Genomic DNA, 22,313 nt, shown 5'->3' on the forward strand with positions numbered 1-22,313 from the left:
TCAGCAACGGCCCAGGTGTCCAGGGGCCCAGACTCTTGCCCGACGTCCCCCATGGGCATGTGAGGGTGCAGTGAGCCGACCCGTGTGAACAAACACCCAGGGAGGGGAATCGTGCCATGTTCATGGAAACGTCCAACCTCAGACACACCCCTCTGGTCCCACAGGCCCAGGAAACCATGCCCCCAGAACGTTCACCCCCTCACTGCCTCTACAGACAATGATGCCCACACGGTGCTGTTTACAATCCCCCGAAGCAGGAGACTGCCCGAAGGCTCATCAGCTGGAGAAATGCGATGGAGACAGAGACCCCTCCGTGGGAAAACCCCGCAGTCGGCGGAGAGGAGGTGGGCACCGCGGGGTCCCGGGAGCAGCGGGGTCCACCTTGCACCAGACAGGGAGAAGCAGAGCGTGTGAAACGGAGTCACTGTGAGCCTGCTTCTGAACCGGTAGCGGCGCCCCACCGCCCACCTGGGCAACCGTCACAGGCACAGCGCACGCTCGGTCTCAAGGGCCTGAGGAGGCGGCCTGCAGCTGGGGCCACACAGGACCCCACAGGTCCCCACGACAGGGCCACGCGCTGGTTTTCAGAGGGACTGCAGCCCTGGCCACGGCCACGGTCGCGGGGAGGAGTCAGCGACAGCCTGTTACTGTTCCAACTACTGATGAGTCTGTGACGACTCTGAATCAGAATTTTGAGGAAGAAAGCTGGCCTGCTGGGGCAGTGGAACCAGCCTGGAGCACACGGTCATGGTGGGCACATGACAGAAGACATCTGTCAAAGCCCAGAGAAGGTACACCAAGCTGAGCCTCGAGGTAAACCAGGAGCTTCAGTTAATAACTGTGTGTCAGTCCTGGCTTGTCAGCTGCACCAAACGTCACCTTTACACCTTAGGAGTGGCTGCATTCCGGGGCAGGAGGATCAAGAGAACGGGGAGCGACCTGCTTCCCACGTTCTGTGTTCATTTGTGCTGCTTCCATTTTTCACAGGAAGACAACTTTACGGTGTTGCTTGTGCAGTTGTTTAAAAACAATAAAAAAGGGTTAAAAGTCTGCTCCAGGTGCTTGAATATACACTGCTTCAAGCTGACAGCATTGCTATTACTACTCCCCTTGGCCTTCTGGGGTCCTGCCTGGGCTTGAGAAGCATCAGGCCACCTCCTCCTATCCGTGGACAGACTGCCCTGGCTGCTGGATGTCGGGGCCCCTGGTAGAAGGCGGGGGGCTGGACCCTTGTCATTGCTGCCATCGTCTCTCCTTCCTGCAGGCCCCTCGGGGCTCCCCAAGTTACAGTCCCGTCTCTTTGGGGTCTGACAGCCTTATCAGGGCAGGCAGGAGTGGTGGCCAATCGGCAGCCTCCCTCCATCATCCCGTTACGGGGCCCGTCCTTGGGTTATACACGGGCCCGAGTGCGTCGTATGTCAGGCAGTGGGGTCAGTGACAAGGAGACTGGTAAATTCAGTGAGTGACAGATAAGTTAAACCTCCCATCAGCCTTCAGAGCCGAAGGAAAGCAGGCAACTCAGCCATCAGGGCAGACACCACTCGTCCTGGTTATTATAGTCTAGATTCTGAACATTGCTGTCATTTCACCAAGTCACGAGGGACAGCGGACAGAGTGACAGAGTCTCAGACTTGCCAGGGTGGGTGTGTGTCGCCTCTTACAGCTATGGGGCCACATGGATTGGAGAGGATTGAAGACCAGCCCAAGCCAGCTTGGCGGACTCAGACTTCGAGGGGAAACACTGCAACAGCGGACAGATTTTCCATTAATAATAACAGCAGTGATAACAAGAATCATTGAGCTACACATATTCAAACTGAGTACTGTAGTCCTCCCAAGGACGCAGGGAGGCGACACAATTATTATCCCCAATCTTCAGATGAGGACACTGAGCCTCAGAGGTCAAGAGGGTCACAGACGGCGAAGTAAGACACACACAGGTCCACCTGCCCCGAGCCCATGCTGGGAGCCTCGATTCGTAGCTCCTCTGTCTCGGTTTCCCGTAGAGGACGACCTTGCAGATGAAGGGAGACTGCAGGCTGGGGATGGACCTGAGAAGCTGCTCTGAGCGGTGAGGCGGAGGTCCCGGGACGGGCCATGGCAGGTCCGGGCACCGGGAAGGCACCCAAGGACTGGGCCGGGTGGGCGGCCTTACAGAGGGGTGGGACACTGGCTGCGGAGGCAGACAGGTGCTGATTCTAACCGTGATATGATTCTTTGACCCTGGCAGTCTCACACAGCCTCTGTGAGCCTCAGCAGCCTGCACTGCCAAGTGGGAATTCCCTCCCTACCTGCCAGGCTTGCTGGCCTCTGAAGCTGTGACACAGAGCGTGGCGGTAGTGACCCTGTGTGACCGACTGAGAAGAGGGGAAGTAGCTTTCATGATGCTCTCTGGAAGCTTCTGTGGAGCCGCCAGGCCATGAGGAGGCCCCAAGAGGCCCCTGGGAGAGCCCTGACTTCTGAGAAGCAGAGAGAGAGAGGCGCCTGGCCTCCCGGCCACTCCACCCCGACTGTTTCCACGTCACCATCTCTGACCGCAGCCCAGCCAAGCTCTCCTACACTGCAGAGCCCTAGGAGCTTGGGGAGACAGTAAGATGAGGCTTGAAGCCATGGGGCTTGCGCCTGATTTTTTTCTGCAGCATGGTCGCCGGCCCAGTCACAGAGCTGGCACCTGCTAGAACCCTCACGTCCCCGAGCCCCAGTCTGTGTCACTCCTGACCACTCTGACCACAACCCCCACACTGTCCTTGGCCCCCAGAGCCTTCATCGAAGCTGTGGCAAGAGCACTGGACTGAGAGTCCAGAACTGGACTCCGGCTCAGAAGCTGCTGTGACCAGCACTGAGGGCTCGCCGTGTGCCCTAAATCGAGGAGCAGCACCCCCGGAGGCGTGCGTTCTCCACCCGGTAAATGGGCCTCAGGACCACCCCCCGCCCCACTCTGGCCTGCCCCAGGGGCAGGCAGGCAATGCCGCAGTGGAGACCACTGATAACAAAGCACTCTGCAAAGAGAAGTGCGGCAGCTTGTGGCACATCCCATGTGCCAGGTGGGATGCAGTCTTGTGACCGGTCACGTAGAAGGTGGGCCGGGTTTTACCACTTTGCAGGTACAGGTTAAATCACACAGGCTGGCTCGCCCCCTGCGGGGCCCAGGTGTCCTTCCTTCCCACCCGCCTCCTTGTCAAGTGGACTCCAGAGAACATCAGTTCGCTGCCATTCCACACACAAGGGGGCTGGCTGATTGTTCCATGGGCCCCGCTTTGCCAAAGGAAAGAAACCTGAGGTTGGATAAATGGTTCCCTGGTGGTTCCTGAGGGATGGCCCGGGCCGTGAGTCTTGGTGAACAGCAAACCGTCCCTGTGCCAAATCACCGGGGTTTTCCGCCTGCCACGCCGAGGCGGCCTCCGGGGCCCCTCCCACTGCCTTCCCAAGGGCTCCATCAGGGACCGTGAGCCAGGGAGGCAGAGAGGAGGAAGCAGCAGCACAGAAGGACGGAGGGATGCGGCCTCTTGACAACTGACCGGCTGAGCCCGGAGCCACCTGGCCTGTCTGCGGGCGGAGGCCCGGAGCCCCAGCATTTCTAGCACCTCAGCCGTGGGTGAGACCCTAAACAGCTCTCCACCACCCTCTCTCCCTCTTAAGGAGGAGGTACAGGTGAGCCCTGGAACTTGGCCAAGGTCAACACAGCAAAATAGAGGCCAAGCTGAGATCTGAGCCCAGGAGCAGCTGGCTTCAAGCTGCCTGGGTCCCAGCCCCGCCACACTCTGGGGAGAGACGTTCTCTCTGACACTGCCCAGGGCACTGCTGGTGACAGGGTGACCCAGAGCCCCGCAGCAGCCAGCCTCCTGAGGTCAAGAACACCACGTCATAGGGGCTGAAGGGGCTGAGGAGGCCGCAGGGGAGGGCCGCGGTGGCAGCACCCTGCAGGCACTCAGGGGTCAGTGGAAGCTTAAAGGGACTCCCCCAAACGAGGAGGGTCAGAGGAGCCCCCAGGAGTGTGCTGGGACTGGCTCCCTGGGGAGAATCCAAACGGGGCAGGAGCCATGAGTATGCAAGGACCACATGGCAACCTGAGGGCCTGGGCCCCCGGGGAGGGGACCAACCCACCAGCACGTGCTCAGGAGCCCCTCATGGGTCCACCGGGCCTGGCAGCTGCTGCACAGGGCTTGCGGCTGGCACCTGTCATAAATGTGCCTGTGGTCTTTGTGGTTCCGGGCACACTGCTCCTAAAACCCTTGGAATCTCTGAGATGGTGAGGGTGTCTTCTGTCTGCTAAGAAGACGACCAGTGGCTGGGGGACCCTAGACGGTGTCAGGACAGGGGCTGATCACCCGAAAGACCCAGGCATGACTAGAAACTGGGAACTTTCAGTTCCATTCCCTCCAGGGAGGGGAGAGAAGAGGCTGGAGATGGAATGAATCCCCAAGGGTCAATGATTTAATCAATCCCACCCATGTAATGAAACCTCCAGAAAACCCCCGACGAGGGGGCTCAGAGAGCTTCCAGGGCACTGGGAGGCCCACACACCAGTGAGGATGGAAGCCCCTTCTTCTGCCGCCCGCCCCCTGCGTCTCTTTCACATGGGTGTTCCTGAGCTGTGTACTTTATAGCAGATGCTGGTAAGTAAAGCGCCCTCTTAACCTCTGCGAGCCGTTCCAGCTAGTTATCAACCCGAGGAGGGGTCTGTGACCCGTGTCTGAAGTGGTACAGTCTTGTGGGACTGAGCCCTTGACCTACACAAACTCTAGGTAGTGTCAGGAGTGGATTAAATTGTAGGACACCCAGCTGGTGTCCAGAGAATCAGAGGATTGCCTGCTGTGAGAAAGAGCCCACCTCTCTGGTGTCAGAATTGTCATGAGTGAAAACAGCTCTGGGTGCCCCAGAGACGACGTGGGAGCCTGAGAGGGCAGAGGTCACGGCACACAGGGACAGAGAGACAGAGGATGTGGTCCCAGAGGCTGGGCTCAGCGCCTGGACAGACTGGGTCCAAACCCCAGCTCCCGGGGAATGAGGATGAGCCTCTCTGGCAGGCCTCGGTCCCCTCATCTATAAGATGGGTACCTTACAGTTCTCGCTCCTCCCAGGCTGCTCCACGGTTGTGCAGCGACGCCGCATCTATAAGCACGCGGCCTGGGAAAACAGGTCAGTTCTCCAGCAAGGAATGACCCAACCAACGAGGTCTAGGGCAGGGGAGTGGTCGTGGCAGGGAGGCCTCATTCTGGAATATACCAGCTGTCGGACGCCAGGTGAACTACAGTCCTCCTCTTACAGAGCTCCTCACTGTGAGCCAAGGCCTGTGCTCTCAACGCTGGCACCGACTCATTTAATCCTCACAACAAGCCTGCAAAGTGGCTGCCATAACTACCCCATTTTGCTGGGGAGGAAACTGAGGTTCAGAGAAGCCAAGCCAGGAGGCTGACTCTTTCCCACTGCACTATCTTTCCTTACCAGGCTATTACATGAATCAAATCATATCAAAAGTCACAAGAGGTACAGGCACTTCTGAAAGCATCAGACGCTAAACCAATATTAGCAGTAGTTGTCATTACTACCATCACAGTTCAAAAATCCCGAGTCCAGTTATAAGTCCTGAAATCTCCCCACAGGGACAGATATGGTTTTTAAAAACAGAATTAGGACTTTCAAAACAAGTTAAGGAAGTCAGGCGTGCTGGGAGGAGAGCATCGTTTTAATGGGGGGAGAAAAAATCTGATTAATGGAAATGATTCTTAATATATTTCAAAATGATCTGTTATGACACAAAGTCAAGACATTTATATACGACTTTGAAATTCTTAATAGCTGATTTCAGAGCAACCTATTATGAAATCTTCCAAAGCAGAATATATTGTAAGTAAATCACCGGGCAGGCCTCCCAGGCAGAATGACAGCAGCTCCTCTTAAAATAATTTATAAGGTGGGGTGGGGAAGGCAGGCAGGAGTTATTGCCATAATCATGTATTAATAAAATATTTATAAGTGACTTTCTCTTTTACTGTTACAGGTATGAGTCCCGAGCCCACATCAGAGGGGGTGCCCCATGAGCCCCGGAGAGATAAGGGTCAGGCATCAAACTTCTCTGGTGGCAGCTTAATAGACCTGGGGCTCCCTCAGCCTCTGTCCTGTGGCATCAGAGTTAGAGTGGGTTCCAGTGTGACTTCAGGGAACCCTGTCTTGCCCTCTCCCTAGGCTTTGCTGAGTGCTGGGAGGGAGGGAGCCAGCCTGTCTGAGCTGAGTGCAGCTGAGAGGCCAGTGGCTGTGACATCCTGGAGAGTCAGCTAACCCAGGCTCAACAGCACAATCTGCTGAAGGACTGCCCTGAGCCGGAGTCATGGACGACCTGTCCGCCACTCCCAGCACCTCACTCCATCTCTACCACCCCATACACGTCCCTGGCCTGTCACTGCAGGCACCTACCTATCTGCACCCCTCTGCTTTCCTGGCTGCAGGAACATGCTCAGCTCAGGCATGGGGCAGGCTGGAAGGGCAGGGGTAACACGCCCCAGGAGCAACCTTCAAGCAGGCAGAAGCAGGTGGTGGTGGATCAACATCCCGGCTCCCTCACCCCTCGGGTAATACACAATGAGGAGACATGCTCTTCAGAATTTCCCAGAGGTCCCCAGAGAGACTGGCCCTTCACTTCCCAGAGCTAATCCACTTGGCTTTTTATTTTCATTTATTTATAAAAAGGTTTTAAATGTTTATTTAGTTGCTCTGGCTCCTAGTTATGGCATGAGGGATCTTCGATCTTCATTGCAGCATGCAGGGTCTTTAATTGCAGCATTTGGGGTCTTTAGTAGAGGCATGATGGGTCTTTTAGTCAAGAAATACAGGATTTAGTTCACTGAGTAGGGACCGAACCCAGACACCCTGCCTTAGGAGCTCGGAGTCTTAGCCACTGGACCACCAGGGAAGTCCCTAATTCACACCTTAATGCCCCAGCATCATCCACTTTTCCCTCCCTCGCTCCCCTCTTGGTTCTTCCTGATATCCCCTCCCCCAAAAGCTACACACACCCAAATCTTCATCTCAGGGTCTGCCTCAGGGGAGCCCAGTTTAATACAGCTTTCTCTTCCTTATTCCATTCAATCCTCACACCAACCCCAGTCTTGGCCCATTGAAAGAGAAGCCTCTGAAGCTTGGAGAAGTTTGCTTTTTAACTCACATCTGCCTCACTCAAGAGCCCATACCCTGGGGTTTACTGCACCTGGACCTTCGGAGCCTCAGTCTTCCGTTGTGTAAAACAGGTCTGTTTCCTTCCACACCCCCGTCAACCTACAGATGCCTGTTCCCCAACTCTAAATCTTCAACAGCTCTCTGGTCTGAACTGTGCAGTGGTGTCCCCAGTCCCAGTCTGTTTATAAAGCTGTCTGATTTACAAACAATCAGGACACAGAGCATACCCCACGGCTGATTTTTGGAAAAGGCAAGTGGCATTTGTTTTTTCTGTTTGTATAGTCAGGCATGCCTGCCCTTGGCCTGGACCAACTGTGGAATTGCCACCTTACCTATATCTGACTCAGCATGACTTCTAGAAATGTCCAAAATCAAATCAGCGCACCAGTACAGGCGGCTCAAGAGCATGAAAATCAAAAGGACAGGCCACAGGGCCCAGGGGGATGGCGGTGGAGGAACCACGTGCTGCCATGTTCCAAAGAAGTCTGCTGCCTCCCAGAGGAAGGGCCCGGAACGCCCGCCAGTGCCAGCACACAGCTCCAGACAGGCGCCATGCGTGCCTGTGTCCACTCCGCAAGTCAACCCCAACTGTACATTCCGTGCCCAAAGGAAGCCACTCTCTAGCGGAAAGAGCTAGACAAGGACACGGTCATAACACAGGGCACCATCAGCCCCGTGAAGGCAGGAGCCGCGCGGCTCTGGACACTGACCATCTCCTTGGGACCTTTCATAGGGACGAGGGAGGTGGCAGAGCAGCCCTGAATGCCAAGCCAAGGGATTTTACAAGATGGAGCAGACACGGGAGGGCCTCGGGAGGATTCTAAGCAGGGAACGGCACCGCAGGTCTGTGTTCTAGAAAGGAGCCCAGTGGTCACAAGGGAGGAGGGAAGGCATCAGCAATGAGGCTACTGCGATAACCCAGGAAAAAAAAAAGACTAGCAAACTCTTAGTCTAAGGTGATAATAGCAAGAATAGAGAAGTCAGGACAGAAATGCTGTCACGGGAGCATCTACAGGGAAAGGGGAATGACTAGAGGGGCAGGGACAGTCAGAACCCCTTGGGGAGACCAACGTGAAGGAGGACAGTCAGCACACAGACAGTTCAGGACGAGAGCAAGTCTGGGAGGAGGACAGCCGGGTCGGCTCAGCACACACAGCGGGAGCCTCTCCAAGATGTCTAGACAGAAACACATCACCTTCAGCGCAGGGACCCAGCCTTCTCTCACCTGTTCCAGGGTGTCTCTTCCCAGCACAGTGGCTACTAGCTACATGTGGCTATGTAAATGTATGTTAATTAGAATTTAATACAATGGAAACATTCCTCAGTTGCAGCAGCTACATGTCAAATGCTCAATGGCCACAAGCAGCAAGCAGCCATCCTACTGGACAGAGGAGCTCCCAGGCACCGCAGAGGTCCCACTGGACAGTGCTGGGCTATGAGACTTGCTTGAAAAATCAGCTCCGCTTCCCTCCCAGCATGCCTGCTTCTGTAGCCGAGCAGAGAGCAGCCCCAGAGACACAGAAGACAACACACTGGCACCGTCCGTGTGACACTCTCACGGACAGAAGGGCCTTGTCAGGCACCCGTCAGTGGAGACAGCCGGCAGTCCAGGTGAGCTCGGCTGGGAAGCACGTACCTTTGCAGGCCCCCGCCGCGCCCAGGTGGTAGATGGCTGCCAGCACCCGCCAAATGGCCCTCTGCTCGCTGTCTGAAATGCCCAGTGTCTCCATGGCACCCTGGAGCTGGGCGAAGGCGGCTGCTGCCCTCTGCTTGTCTTCAGGCTGAGAACAAGGGGAGAGAGGGAGACAAACAGACTGTCACGGTGGACGAAACGCAAGCTTGCAGCGGGAAGCGGGGCTCGGTCTCAGGGGAATGTGTGGACATTTTATGACCACAGTAAATTACCTGCGATTAAGCTGGGGAGTACCGACACACGGAACTCAGACTGCTGGGAAAGTTATAACAATCATTTCTGTCTGACTTCAGACAGCATGTGATTTTTATTCGTTCGTGTGTTCACTCAATAAGATTTATTGAGGCTCTGCACTGTGCTGGACTCTGGGGAGGCAGAGATGAGCGAAACCCAGAACTTGACTTTGAGGACCTTTCAAGGTAGAAGTGGAAAGAGATGTAAAAACAACTAAGTGTGAGACAGGCTAAGCAGGGGACTATGGGATCTCAGAGGAGGGCCAGGCTGATTTATCCTGCCCAAGAGAGTCAAAGAGGTTGTCACAGAAAATGAGACAAAATTGTGAATGAAATCTGAATGGCAAATAGGCAGAGCTGCCCAATTTGACAGAACAGAGGCGGGTGGGTGGGGGGCCAAGGAGAACAAAAGAGGTCTCTGGAGAGAAGGTGGTCATCTTAACATGGCCAGGGAAGCAGGGATTTCTGGAGTGGGGCAGACAGAGGAGGGGTGAAGACACACATGAGAAGCTGGCCGGTGCCAACAGGGAAGGCTTCAAACCCCATGTTAAAGGGCACAGGCTTAAAACTCCTACCATGACAGACAAAAATACACCCATGTTTCCATTCCTGGACCCGAGGCAGACATCACTAATCAATGAAGACCCCACAGGGAGTCCAGACTCTCTTCAGGACACTCCCTCTTACAGCCCCCACTAACTGACCTGCCTCAGCAACTGAGATAGATCCTGTCTGCCATCCGCAGGGCAAGCGGTGGGCAACCGCCAGAGATTTTTCAGCAGGAGAGGAGAGAAAATGGTATGATCATATGTTTATGGGTTGCAGGGTATCGCTTTTTCTTTCCCAGATTTACGATCCCAATTATGTCTGATTGAATATTAAAATCAGTCTGAAACTCCTGCACACACACACAGCATCTGGCCAAGAAGACTCAACTCCTGAAGCCTGCTGGGAGGAGAGGAAGTGAGCTGATGATGAGAATTCTTCTGTTGATAATCCTCCAGCAGATAATGAGGAACTGAATTGCACCTGGCCTGCTCACATAGCTTGGGTGATGAACCGTAAGCTGTCAAAGCTGGCAAGTCCTTGGATCTTAGGGATTCAGAGAGGGGACAATGGTTGCCCCAGGTCACAGAGCAAATTAGTACCAGATTCAGGGTAAGAATCGGGTTTTGCTGACTCCCCGCCCAGGCCACTTGTCCCCTCCACTCAAGCCACTTCTTCTAACTGGGAAAGAAACCCGCAAGGATCATCGACCAATTGGGATGACGTCAAAGCTCACAATGACATTGAGGGATGTGCTACAGGAATGTTTCAATTAACAGCAAAAGCATGTTCCACTGATCCATCATATTTCTGGGCCACCACAGGACCACAAAATCCCTAGCAACCAGGAACTCAACCTAGCAACCACAGCTGCTCCGCTGGAGCAAACGGAGGAAGGGAAGGCATCTTACCAACATGCTCTTGGTTATTTATGAGATTTCAAAGTAGCAGAGAAAGGACACCAAAAGGACAGAGGCGACACATTTATTACAGCTCCCACTGTCAGCCATGAGCATTTGACTTTCAATTAGAGGCAGACTCCATCATCTGCCACTTAACTCACAGGAACAGAAGAATTAGAAAACTTCCACTGAAGCTTCTGTCCATCTTCTCCTCTGCTCCCCGCCTCCCCTGGTGATGGAGGGATGAATGTATGTGCTTCTGATCTAAAACACTTAGGATCAGGAGGATGTTTACTGCTCCCTCAACTTCCAGGGAGCCAGACACTTCTGCATAATGCCCTGAAAAAAAGCCAGTCCTGCCTCAAAATTGAGAAAACGGAAATCAGTCAGGTCGGCGGGACAGATCAACTCACAGCCAGAATGTCTACCAGTAGACTGGATAAAGACTGGGTGGTCCAGGCAGGGCGGAGTGGTGGAGCACCACATAGCCATGAGAAAGATCGCATCACTGATCATGCGAGCACGTGTATGAACCCCACATGAGCCAGAGGAGCCACATACAAAACACCACGCCACGTGTGATTCTGTTCACGTGAAGGCCAAATGCAAGGAGCACTGCCCTCTGGGAAGAAAAGTCAGGAGGATGACGTAGGTGGGAAGGATGGTTCTGATCCAGTGGTGGCTCCAGGGAGCCTTTGCTGGAATGAGGAATGTTCTAGATGGTGATCCAGGGTGGGGTTGCAGGTGTAAGGATATAACCATCGCTGAGTGGTACACTGAAAATGAGTGCTTTTATATACTTGACCGTATGGCTCAACTCAATACAGAAAAATCAGTTAAAAGTGTAAAAGCCAACTCAGAAGGTGCCCAGGGTTTGTCCGATGCAATCAGACTTAAGGTCAACCCAAGATGGCAGGTCACTTAGAAGAATAAAATCCAAGATGTTCTCTGCACATTCAACCAGGCTATGATTAAAGCAGCGGGAGGTTTTGACCATGCAGAGGCCAGATCCAGACCTGGAAGCGGACAGAAGTGCACATGCCCCCAGCTCTGTGCCCCCAGGAGTGTGACAGCACAATCTCCTGCCCTTGCATCGGAGGCTCAGTTTCCACCAACCCTGCACCTAGGTCACTGCGAGGCCTGAATGAGGACATGTGCAAAGCACCAGCACGGTGCCCGGCACACAGTGGTGCCTTTGCCCAGGCTGTCCAGCCTTCCAGGGACGCCTCCCCCAGCGTCGTCCAGCAGCCCCGGCAGGCGGATCGCCGCGGCCTGTCCTGGGGGCTCCCGGTCCAAGGAGGGAGACACGCAGACACTGATGGCACAGGGTGGGCGCTGGGCCTGGGGCGAGGCGCGGAGCTGGCGTTGGGAAGGAGTGGTGAACAGAGCAAACAGCATGAGCTCGGAGAAGTGGCTGCTGGGTGGGGAGGCGGGCAGGGTGTCCTAGCGGAAGTGCACGGTGGAGGACAGGGCGCGCTGGGCACCGAGCACCCTGAGGATGGACATGCAGGCCTCTCTCACGGGGCCAGGGCAGCAGGCACCCGGGGTCTGCAGCCAGGCGCTGCTCTCTGGGGAGGGCGTGGCCCTGGGGGCCTGCAACTCGGTCCCCTGGGGACAAGCACAGGGCGGGGCCCGGGGCCCACTCTGCTTCAGGGGGGTGTACACTGCACGCCCTCCTCCAGGGCCAGGGCAGGCTCCCCCGGGTCTCCACAGCCCACCAACCCAGGAGGGTCCCCACCCCTCCACCCTTGGACCTGGAGCAGCTCTGGAGGGAAACACTGAACACAGCCTCACTTCACCTGCAAAAGGAACATCGGTGCCTGAACAGGGGGTGAACCTGACGGAGACAGCGGGGAGGGCAGGACAGGTCCATCCAGAGCCAGGGCTCCTGGTATCTCAACACTGGCAGGTCTGTGTCCTCTCCAGGGGCCGAAAGCACACTTAAGGAGGCAGGAGAGAAGGGCCGCTCTAGGAGCTTTTACCCTGCCAGGCAGCCTCAGTCTCTCCAACCATCGGAGGAGGAAACTGAGGCTCAGAGAGGGTGAGACACGTGCCCAAGGCCACGTGCTGGGGACGGGCAGAGTCACCACACCCTAGATTCCCTACTGAGCCCCAACCCTAGGAGCAGACCCAGGAGCTGGGCGCTGCCCTACCCACTTCACAGGGGAGAAATCGAAGCTGACAGAGAAGTGACCCGGGGTGCACAGCAGGTCACATCCCAGAACACACACAGCCTCCGCCTAGGGCTCAGGTCTGCGGCAATGTCAGGGGACACACGCGTGCCAGTCTGGAGTCAGGCCAACCTGGATTCAACGAGCATGAACTTGAGCAGACTCCAGGAGACAGTGAAGGCCAGGGAAGCGTGGTACACTGCAGTCCACGGGGCTGCACAGTCAGACACGACTGAGTGACTGAACAACAACGATGACCTGGACTTCAGTCCCGCCTCTGCCACTTAAAAGCTGTGTGCCCTTGGGCAAGTAGCTTCACCTCTCTGAGCCTGGCTACTCCTCCTGAAAAACAGATGTGATCTTAATCCCTTCTGTCAAAGGGGCCTTGCGAGGATTAAGTAAGAGAAAGCTCCGGGCAGAGCCCCTGGCAGGAGCACCACGGTCCCCAATCTCCTGTCTGGAGCACATTCCTCCACAGTGGATGCCTGGGTCATAAAAAATAAATGTGCCTCAGGCCGAAGCCTGGCTGCTGACAGCCAGAAGCAAACTGCTGGGAGGCAAGGATTATTACTATTATTATGATGATGATGACCGCTACTGATGGTACTTATTTTTTTTTAAAAAAAATCAGCCTAGGTTGTGGAAAAATAAATTACAGAGAAGAAGAAAATAATATGAAAGCTTTGTGATTTCAAATGTGTCCTGGTGCCCCAGCAGATCTCAAACGAGTTCCATTTCAGAGCTGAGATGTGGCAGGTGGGGGGGCGGCGGGGCGGGGCGGGTGGCGCTGCGCAGGGCCCGGGAGGGGAAGCTGGCAGTCGGCCAGCAGAGGCAGTCCCAGAGGGCCGCTCCCCCCGGGCCCTGCTCCAGCTGACAGCCCCCCCATCCCACACCCTCACCCTGCGCTCTGCTGCCTGCCTGCCTCTCCCCCACCGTCACCTCTGCATCAGGGGCTCAGGAAGGCTGGCCTCCCTGCACCTGACTCACTTCTCTCTCTCAGCAGAAGATCAGCCCATGCTCACCTCCTCCAGGCAGCCTTCTCTGATACAACTTCAACCCTCCAGGACTGCCCGTGCAACATTCAGGACACACTTTAAGTTAAAAAAAAAAAAAAAAATTATTTGATGTTTATCTGGAACTCTAATTTAACTGGGCATCCTGTTATGTTTCCAGTTTTTGTGAGTCATAATTGACAAATGAGTACGGTCTGTTTTTAGGTGTGCAGTGTGAGGATGTGATACATGAACACGTTGTGAAGTGATCGCCACAGTGAAGTTAGTGCATGCCTCCACCACCTCACAGTTACCGTTTCTTGGTGTGTGGTGAGATCACTGAAGATCTACCCTCCCGGGACATTTCAAGTGAACAGTAAGTGTTAATAATGCAATCACCACTGTCCTACATCAGTTACAAGATGAATACGTGCAGGCATTCTGCATTTCTGTTTGCTGACTCTGGTGACTTTAGGGGCTTCAGGGTGACATAGCAGTTCTCACTCCCGGGGGCATTTTCTGAGCACCAAATTCCTTTACTGAGATGATACCTGGACGGCCCAATCCCAGAAAATGAGCCCAGGCTTGTATCAAAGGCCAATGAGCTTCCAGATTCTATTTTTGCTCTTAGAGAACAAAGAAAACACTCTCTGTACCTGCCAGCTAGTAGGACAAGAACAAAGAACTACCCTACGAGTTCCCACAGATCAACTGGTCTAAAAAAACAACTCCCAGAAACACAGAAAAAAGAAAACCACTTCAAACGCCTCCTTGATATGGGTTCACACTGCGCCCATTCCTGTATGCAGACTGTGAACAAACAGGTCAGGCCAGGAAGCTCACGGGGGCCTGGCTTGAGCCCTTTTTGTCCTCAAAACCAAGAAAACAAACCATCATGCTCTTGCTGGCCCAAGCTCATTAGAGGAAGCCCAGCACTGGGGCAGCCACGCATCCTCTGCCATCCAGGGTAGGGTCTGGGCTGCCCGGGCCCCCAACCAGGGGGAGAAGGGGCCTGGATGAAGACCATACTGCAGGTCCCCCCGAGGCAGGGGCGGCAACGGCAAGGTGAGGCTGGGGGAGCCACATCGCCCCACTCCCTCTCACCCCGCCCACTGTCGAAACAGACTTGCTGACCCTGCTTCTCAGGGTGGGGTCCCTGGACCCCCAGCCTCAGCATCACCTGGGGACTTGTGAGACATGCAGACTCTTAGGTCCCGGCCCAGGCCTACTTAGTCAATAACTGCAGGCAGTACCCAACAGAGAGAGAGGGGGACAGAAAGAGAGTGAGCCTTATTGAGGTGTAACTGACAAAAACAAACCACTCATCTTTAAGTACAACGTGATAAGCTTTGACATACCCACAAACGAAAGCATCAGTGCTAAAGAAAATGGACGCGTCCCTCAGCCCCAAAAGTTCGCTTTCACACAACCCTTTCTCCCCCTTTCTGCCCTCACCCAATCCCCAGGCAACCACTGACCCGCCTGCTGTCACGGCAGGTTCATCTGCACCTTCCAGAGTTTCACATAAATGAGATCACACAGCTGTGCTCTTTCATCCGAGATTTTTCACTCAGCACAGTTATCTTGATCAGTACTTCTTTATTATTGAGGAGCATACTATCTTTATGGATATTCCACAATGAATTCACCCATTTACCTGTTAATAGACATTTTGGATAGTTTCTGGGTTTTGGCTATCACAAATAAAACTGCTAATGAACTCATATAAAAAAGTGGATGCACACGTCCATTCTCCTGTATAAACACCTAGGAGTAGACTGGCATGCCATGTGGGAGGTATACACTAAACTTTGTGAGAGATGGTTTGCCAAGATGGTAAGAGACTTCTTCCACTCCCACCTGCAAGGTTATGAGAGCTCCAGGTACCCCAGATTCTCACCAGCACGTGTTATGCTTCATCTTTTCAAGTGTAGGCACTCTATGTATCGTGCAGTGGTATTTCATCGTGGTTTTAAATTCCTTTAATGACTAATGTATATTGTACACGCTTATCTGCCATCTATGTAATCTTCTTTGGTAAAACTATGTTGAAATTCTTCTGCCCATCTTTTTTGTCAGGTAGTTTTATTTATGAGTTCTGAGAGTCATTTATATATTTTGGATTCAGAGACTTCATCACATATGTGATCTGCAAGTATCTCCTCCCAGTCGGTGGCTTGTATTTTCATATTAACAGTGACACTCAAACAGCAAAAGTTCTTAATTTCAATGAAGTGCAGCTCATCGACTTGTTCTCTCGGGGGCTGGACTTTTAATGTCACACCTATGAAGTCTCCACTCGATCCAAAGTTACAGAAATTTTTCTCCTGTTTTCTTAGTTTTACAGCTTTAAGTTTTACATATAGGCCTAGGATCCATTTTGGTTAATTTTTCTATATGGTGTGAGTTCCTGTGGATTGAAATTCTTTTTTTTTTTTTTTAACATGAGGATGCCCAATTATTCCAGCACCCTTTGTTTCCCCAACATGTATGTCTGGAAAAAAAGCCTAGGAATAGAAATGATCATTCCCCTCCACCTGGTGAACTACTCATTCTTCAAAACCCAGGTCTGATATCCTCTTGACTAAAGAAGCCTTCCCTGACTGAGGCCAAGTAGCTTTCAACCATCCTCTGTTACAGAGAATTTTGTACAGACTCTGGCATATCCTTATCTCACGTGACTGCATTAATTCCCAAGTCGTTCTCTCCTGACCGAGTGAAAATTCACAGATGAGGACCAGAATCCCAGCATTCAGCACAGGCATGACGGGGAGTGATAGTAGGAGTGTGGGGGTGGGAGGTGACTCAAAATAATTTTAAAGTATAAAAAAGTAAATAAAACAAGTGAATAATCTTCTTTCTTAAACAACTGAATACCAACTCTCCAGGCCCTGGTCATAGGCCCCACCTTCCAGGAAGTCATCTCTGACCGCCCCTTCCCACACAACATCATTAACAGTATTTCCGAGGAGAATCACGTCTGACTGACGTGATCCAAGCCCAGGGCTAGGTGCTTTATGACATCCTTTCCTTTACTCCTCACAACAGGTCCATGAGGAGATACCACTTCCATCGTCATTTTACCAAAGAGGAGACAGATGTCCAGAGAGGCTAGGACCCATGCCTGAGGTCATACGTCCAGTAAGTGTCAGAGCGGGGGTTTGAATCTAGACAGCCTGTCCCAGAGCCCACGCTCTTACCTCTACACAGATCATCTCTTGGTTCCCGTTACTTGTACAAGACTCATTTCCCCAACAAGCCCAGGCCCCACAAAGGCAGTCCTGCCTCCCCCATGTGACCAGCCCTGGCCAACTCTGCACCCCAGTGGCAGAGGGACCCCTCGCTCATGGGGACACAAGACCACTCACACCCAGAAGGGCCTCCTCCTTACCTTAGGCCACAGGCCCATGCCGAAGGAGCTGCTGTCCGCCATCTGGTGCAGGTACAGGTCTGTCCTGAAAACAGAAGGGACCAGAAGTAAGGGGGGACGTGCCCACACTGGTAGTCTGGGAGAGCAGGTGGTCACCATGGTGTGGGGCTCCACACAATGCCCCAGGTGGCCCCAGAGCTGGCCTAGGGCCCTGGCCCCACTGCCCAAATATTCCTCACTTGCTGCCCTCACTGGGCCCTTCCTAAGGAAAGGCCTTCCAGAAGCTTCCTTACTCCGCAGTTACCCTGCTCTGAGAACTGAGAGCTTCCTCTCTCATCTCTCTGGAGGGTACAAGTGTCCCTCTGGCCTTATCAGGAGGCTCAGGACAGGTGGAGCCTCTCCCTCAAATCGGGGAGGAAGGCAGGAGACAAACAGTGGGGGGCACAGAGGGGAACCTTGCCTGGGGTAAGCAACCTCTCAAGCCTCATGGGAACTTTGATCCTCCTCTCTACAGACGAGGAAACCGAGGCTCAGAGACAGGGAGCCACGTGCCCAAGGACACCCAGGAGTCAGGGAGGGGCAGATAGGACTCCCTAGGCTACCTCCTTTAGGAGGCCCTCCGAGATGAGGCTCCTGGCTTCTCAGCTGGCTATTCCACCTGGTGCCTCCTTGCCCTGAGATACCTCAGGTGCAGCCAGGGCTCTGACAGAGTTGAGGAACTTCTGCAAGGTTTGGGGTCTGCTGTTCCTCGCCCACCTCCCATGCTGCTGTCAGAGCCTGGACTGAAATACCAGCACCAGAGTAGACATCCTCCACACCCCAGCATGGATAAAGAGCTGTACGTGAAGTGTCTCACTTAATCCTACAAGGTCAGTCAAGGTACCGCTTCCACTTTACAGAGTAAGAAACAGCAGTTCAGAGCAGATGACACCTGGCCAGGTTCCCCAGCCCAGGAGCAGTCCCAGGTAGCTGGAATCAGAGGCCAGGTTCCTCACCACTGGGCTCCACTCGGCTCTGGGTAGAGCTGGGGCTGGGCCCCGGGAGAGCCGACACCCTCTGTCTCACTGGCCTCGGCTGACCCCACCCAGCCCAGTTGCTCACCTGAGATCCAGGTCCAACCCAGCTAGCATCTGGGAGAAAACCTCGAAATTGCCTTCCCCTTCCGGCTGCCGGGCCACACGGCTCTTCTCCAAAAGCATTGTCTGCCCAGGAGAGGAGAGACACCCGGTCACCACGAGGCCACTAGGCTGCCCCACCCAGACCCACTCAACTGTCTGAGGCAACATTTCAGGCCCCAACTTGGCTGGACACCTCCGAATCGGAACAGCCAGGCCTTGGTCTTATTGATTCAGATTCCACGAAGGGAATTAACAAATGCTGTTTGATTAAGGAACTCCTTCTGATTAAGGAATCCAAAGGCAATCACAATTAACGTACATAAGAGTCACCCTCCAACATACTCTCATGTAACGGAAGCCTGTAATAACTTGACCCAAATGGTGATGAAGGCAAGAATTCCAGGGCCAGTTCGGAAAGGGGATTTATTTGGCACCAGTGAGTCTGGATGTTATCCCAGCTCCACATACAAACAACCCTTCTAATAACCTAATCCTATTTTCTGTTCAAACAGAATGTTTGCGGAGAGGAAGGGGAGGGGCCGGGCGATTTTGGAGATGGGAACAAACAGGCCATGTGCTCGTCACACACGAGCTGCCGTGGAAGGCCGGAGAGTGTCTGTTTAATTTCAACTTACACTTTTAAGACCCAACTAATGAGCGGCTCAATTATATATTTACTCATGAATATTTCATCCTTGTGATACTCCAAGATGCAGACAGGCCAGTTCGCTCCGGGACGGGATGTGGGGGCACTGAACGAGGTGGGGAGGAGCTGGCCAGGGCCTGGGGAGCGATGACCATTTAGACACATTCCAGGTCCCTGCAGGGGCTGGGGACCCTGCAGCTCTGGGGACTCCCTCCCTCTCCCACCCAGAGGCCTCACCTGGAGCTGGGCAGCCGTGACTCGGCCTGTGGCGTTGAAGTCCAGAGACATCACCATGGCGAACCGGGTGGCACTGCGGCTGTGGCTGGTGGATACAGAGCCGAAGGCCCGGAGGACGGTGAAGGCGGCTCGAATCTTCCCCACTGTGGGGACATGGGTGGGCATCACCCGCAGCCCAGGCACTGCCACCCCTGCCTCTCAGGACCCCATTCTGGGCCCCGGCCCCAGTGGGACCCCTGCCACCTCCCCAGATCAGCTCCAAGCCATGCCCATTGCACTGCTGGGCTGGCCCTGTGCTGAGGGCAGAAGGGCAGGGGGAGCAAGGCTGAGTGAAGACGGGGAGACACACAGACCCCGGACTGGTGCCTTCTGAGTGACAAGGGCTGTCCCAGGGCCTCCTGGACCTGGTGGGGTTTAGGAGGGGGGCAGGGCATTAACATTCTTAGACCTGCTCTCAGGGAACTCCCCATCACGGCAGGTTTGGAAAGCCCTGCAGTCTTCCCACAGCTATTTACCAAGTCCCTCTCTGTGCCACGTGCTGTGCTAGGCACCTGGGTACAGCCTAGCCTGACTCCCACCCTCCGACCCACACACACTTTCAGCAGACCTCCATTCTGCAAGGGCCAAGACTGGTGCCTCTCCCGGCTGGATGCCCAGCTCCTAGCCTGCGCCAGAGGCAGAGCAGGTGCTCAATAAAGCACTGGAATAACCCCAGGGAGAAGCAGGATAATACAACAGTTAAGCAAGTTTGAATACAGGATCTCCCTTTTGATAGCTACATGGTTTGGAGCAAATTAACCTTCCTGTGTCTCAGACACCCCATCTATAAGATGGGTAAGTACCTACCTACCTCATGTGGTTGTCATGAAGACTAAAAGATTTAATAACGTAAAGTGCTTAGAACAGGCTCCAAAGGAGGTGCTGTTAGTATTATGTTTGCTATTATACTAAAAAGCAGTATTGCTTGGGCCATATATTCTCAGCAGGGTGAATACTGCCCTCAAGAGGGCAGAAACTGATTCTTGAAGGTGGGGAAGTTTTCCTATCTTATGTATAGAACACAGATACATACACACACACACACAGACATACATATAGACCTAACTGCATAAACAGATACATGGTGAACCTCTGGCATTAAACTTTCATGGTGGGAGGTGATTAGCAGAAGTAACATCTAAAAAGCCCTCAGAGGGGAAACAGTAGGTTGAGAACTCTGGCTCAGGGGTAACAGCTCTGCTTTGAATCCTGGCACTAGGGTGTATGAGCCACGTGGTCTGGGCAAGCTGGTTAACCTCTCTGCGTCTTACTGGACTCCTCCATAAAATTCAAATAATAATGATATCTTCCTTACAGGGCTGTTTTAAATAATGAATAAGTTAACCTGTTTAGAATGGGTCTGGCTCACAAGTCCTCAGGAAGCACTCACTACGATCACTACCAATACTGAATTATTGTCATCGACTGACACGCTCTCTGTAAGGCCCAGCTCACACATCACTCCTCTAGGCAGCCGCCCGCCCCTCTGCCGTGACCCCTCCCCCTCCCCTGCCCCGCCACGTCGTGGCACAGAGCGCTGGCGTCGGGCACAGACAGGCAGCTGGGCCTCCCTTCTGGCCGTCAGCTCCTCCTGAGCACAGGCCCGGCCCTGTCTTTCCTCGCCAGGTCCTCTGCACAGTCCAGCGGGCCGTGCGCTGCACGAGGACCCCACGTCGACGGGCACAGCATTTGGATCCTACACTCACAGGCCTGCAGTTATCAGGATGCTGGGCCAGGACGCGGCTGTCAAGTGCTTGGTTCTAACAATGACCGGGTGTTGATGACTGACCTGCAGGTGGCAGTCGGAGTCTGGAGGAAGGAGGCCTGGCTCCTAATTCACACGGAAGCACCTGGCAGAGCGGGATGGCCCTGCCCGGAAGCCAGCACAGGGTCTGCAACACGCACTCAGTGAAGGCTGGCTGACTGGATGCAAGAAAGGGCCACCCAGGGCCTCCCCCACTCTCCCTTCCCTCTTCCTACGCCCCGCCCCGTGTCCCGCTGCACGTCACCTGGTGACCACTATACCTGAGACCCTGCTGTCCACGCTGCCCGCCATCCCCACCAGGTGCTCCAGGACCTGCTCACAGCAGGCGGTCTTGCCGGCGCCGCTCCGGCCCAGGGTCACGATGCTCTGGTCTCTCCGCTGGCTCAGCAGAGCCCAGTACGCCCGCTGGGCCAGGGAGCTGATGTGGGCAGGCAGGCCGTCCCGGCGGCTCCTGGGCACCTGCAGGAAGATCACAGGCGTCAGCCTTCCCAGCAAGCCAGAGCCCAGGAAGCACTTCACAACCAGCCTTGAGCCCAGATCCGCGTTCCTGCTCCCATCCCACTCCAGACTTAACAGAGAAATCGTGTGTTTTTCTGGGGAGAGCCCAGTGTGAAGGTCGAGTCCCATCACTGGTCCCCTGTGAGCCCACGCATAGTCTCGGACCCTGACCTGAGCCTGGGCCTGCGCTTCACTAATGAGAGGCCTGAACTAGTGCTGAGCCAGAGCTGCGTCGGCTCACGGGGTTCATCTCACTCGCTACTATGCAAATCACCGGATTGTACCGGCCTGAACAGAGCAGCAGGACAAATGGCCCGACTGATCAGTGACGCGGCCATGGAGACAGGATGGGGCTGGGGAGATGGTGGTACACGTCCTAAGTATTTGCCATGACAGACTTCGATGATACCTGAAGCTGCCTCCACCTCCTTCGTTCCCCCATCCACTCACTCTTCACTCAAAAACACACGTCCATTGAATGTCTACTATGTAGCAGGCACTGGGGACACAGCGTTACTCAAAACAAACTAAGGAAATTTTTGCCCATTGTGGGGTTCCTGGGGGCACCAGCGGTAAAGAATCCATCTACCAATGCAGGAGATCCAAGAGATATGGATCCGATCCTAGAGTGGGGAAGACTGGGGGAAGAAACGGCAGCCCACTCCAACATTCTGGCCTGGAGAATTCCACAGACAGAGGAGCCTGGGGGGCTGCAGTCCATGGGGTCGCAGAGAGTCAGACACGACTGAGCCGCTGAGTGCACACACGCTGCCCACTATGAGGAGACACCTCACAGTTGGACACCTGTTAAAACAGCTGAAAACAGGCTTTAAATGTCGGGTTTTTTTGACACGCGCTACGAAGTTCTGGAGAAGAGGCAGAACAACTGGAGTTCCCCCACAACACCAGTGGGAAAGCTCCACGGTAAGG

General features: G+C 54.2%; 1 protein-coding gene across 6 annotated transcripts in view; it reads right to left on the reverse strand.

Moving 5' to 3' along the window:
• MYO18B (myosin XVIIIB) overlaps positions 1-22,313 on the reverse strand; it is a 221,557-nt gene that overhangs the window by 172,319 nt on the left and 26,925 nt on the right. For all 6 annotated transcript variants that reach the window (XM_043438083.1, XM_043438087.1, XM_043438081.1 and 3 more), the window contains exons 8-12: positions 21,146-21,344; positions 19,082-19,224; positions 18,182-18,282; positions 17,102-17,165; positions 8,810-8,954 (exon numbers count right to left, since the gene is read on the reverse strand). In XM_043438083.1, coding sequence (XP_043294018.1) covers positions 8,810-8,954; positions 17,102-17,165; positions 18,182-18,282; positions 19,082-19,224; positions 21,146-21,344 — 652 coding nt within the window. The remainder of the gene's footprint in view (positions 1-8,809; positions 8,955-17,101; positions 17,166-18,181; positions 18,283-19,081; positions 19,225-21,145; positions 21,345-22,313) is intronic.

Source organism: Cervus canadensis, chromosome 1, assembly GCF_019320065.1.
Source record: "Cervus canadensis isolate Bull #8, Minnesota chromosome 1, ASM1932006v1, whole genome shotgun sequence".
NCBI classification, from domain to species: Eukaryota; Metazoa; Chordata; class Mammalia; order Artiodactyla; family Cervidae; genus Cervus; species Cervus canadensis.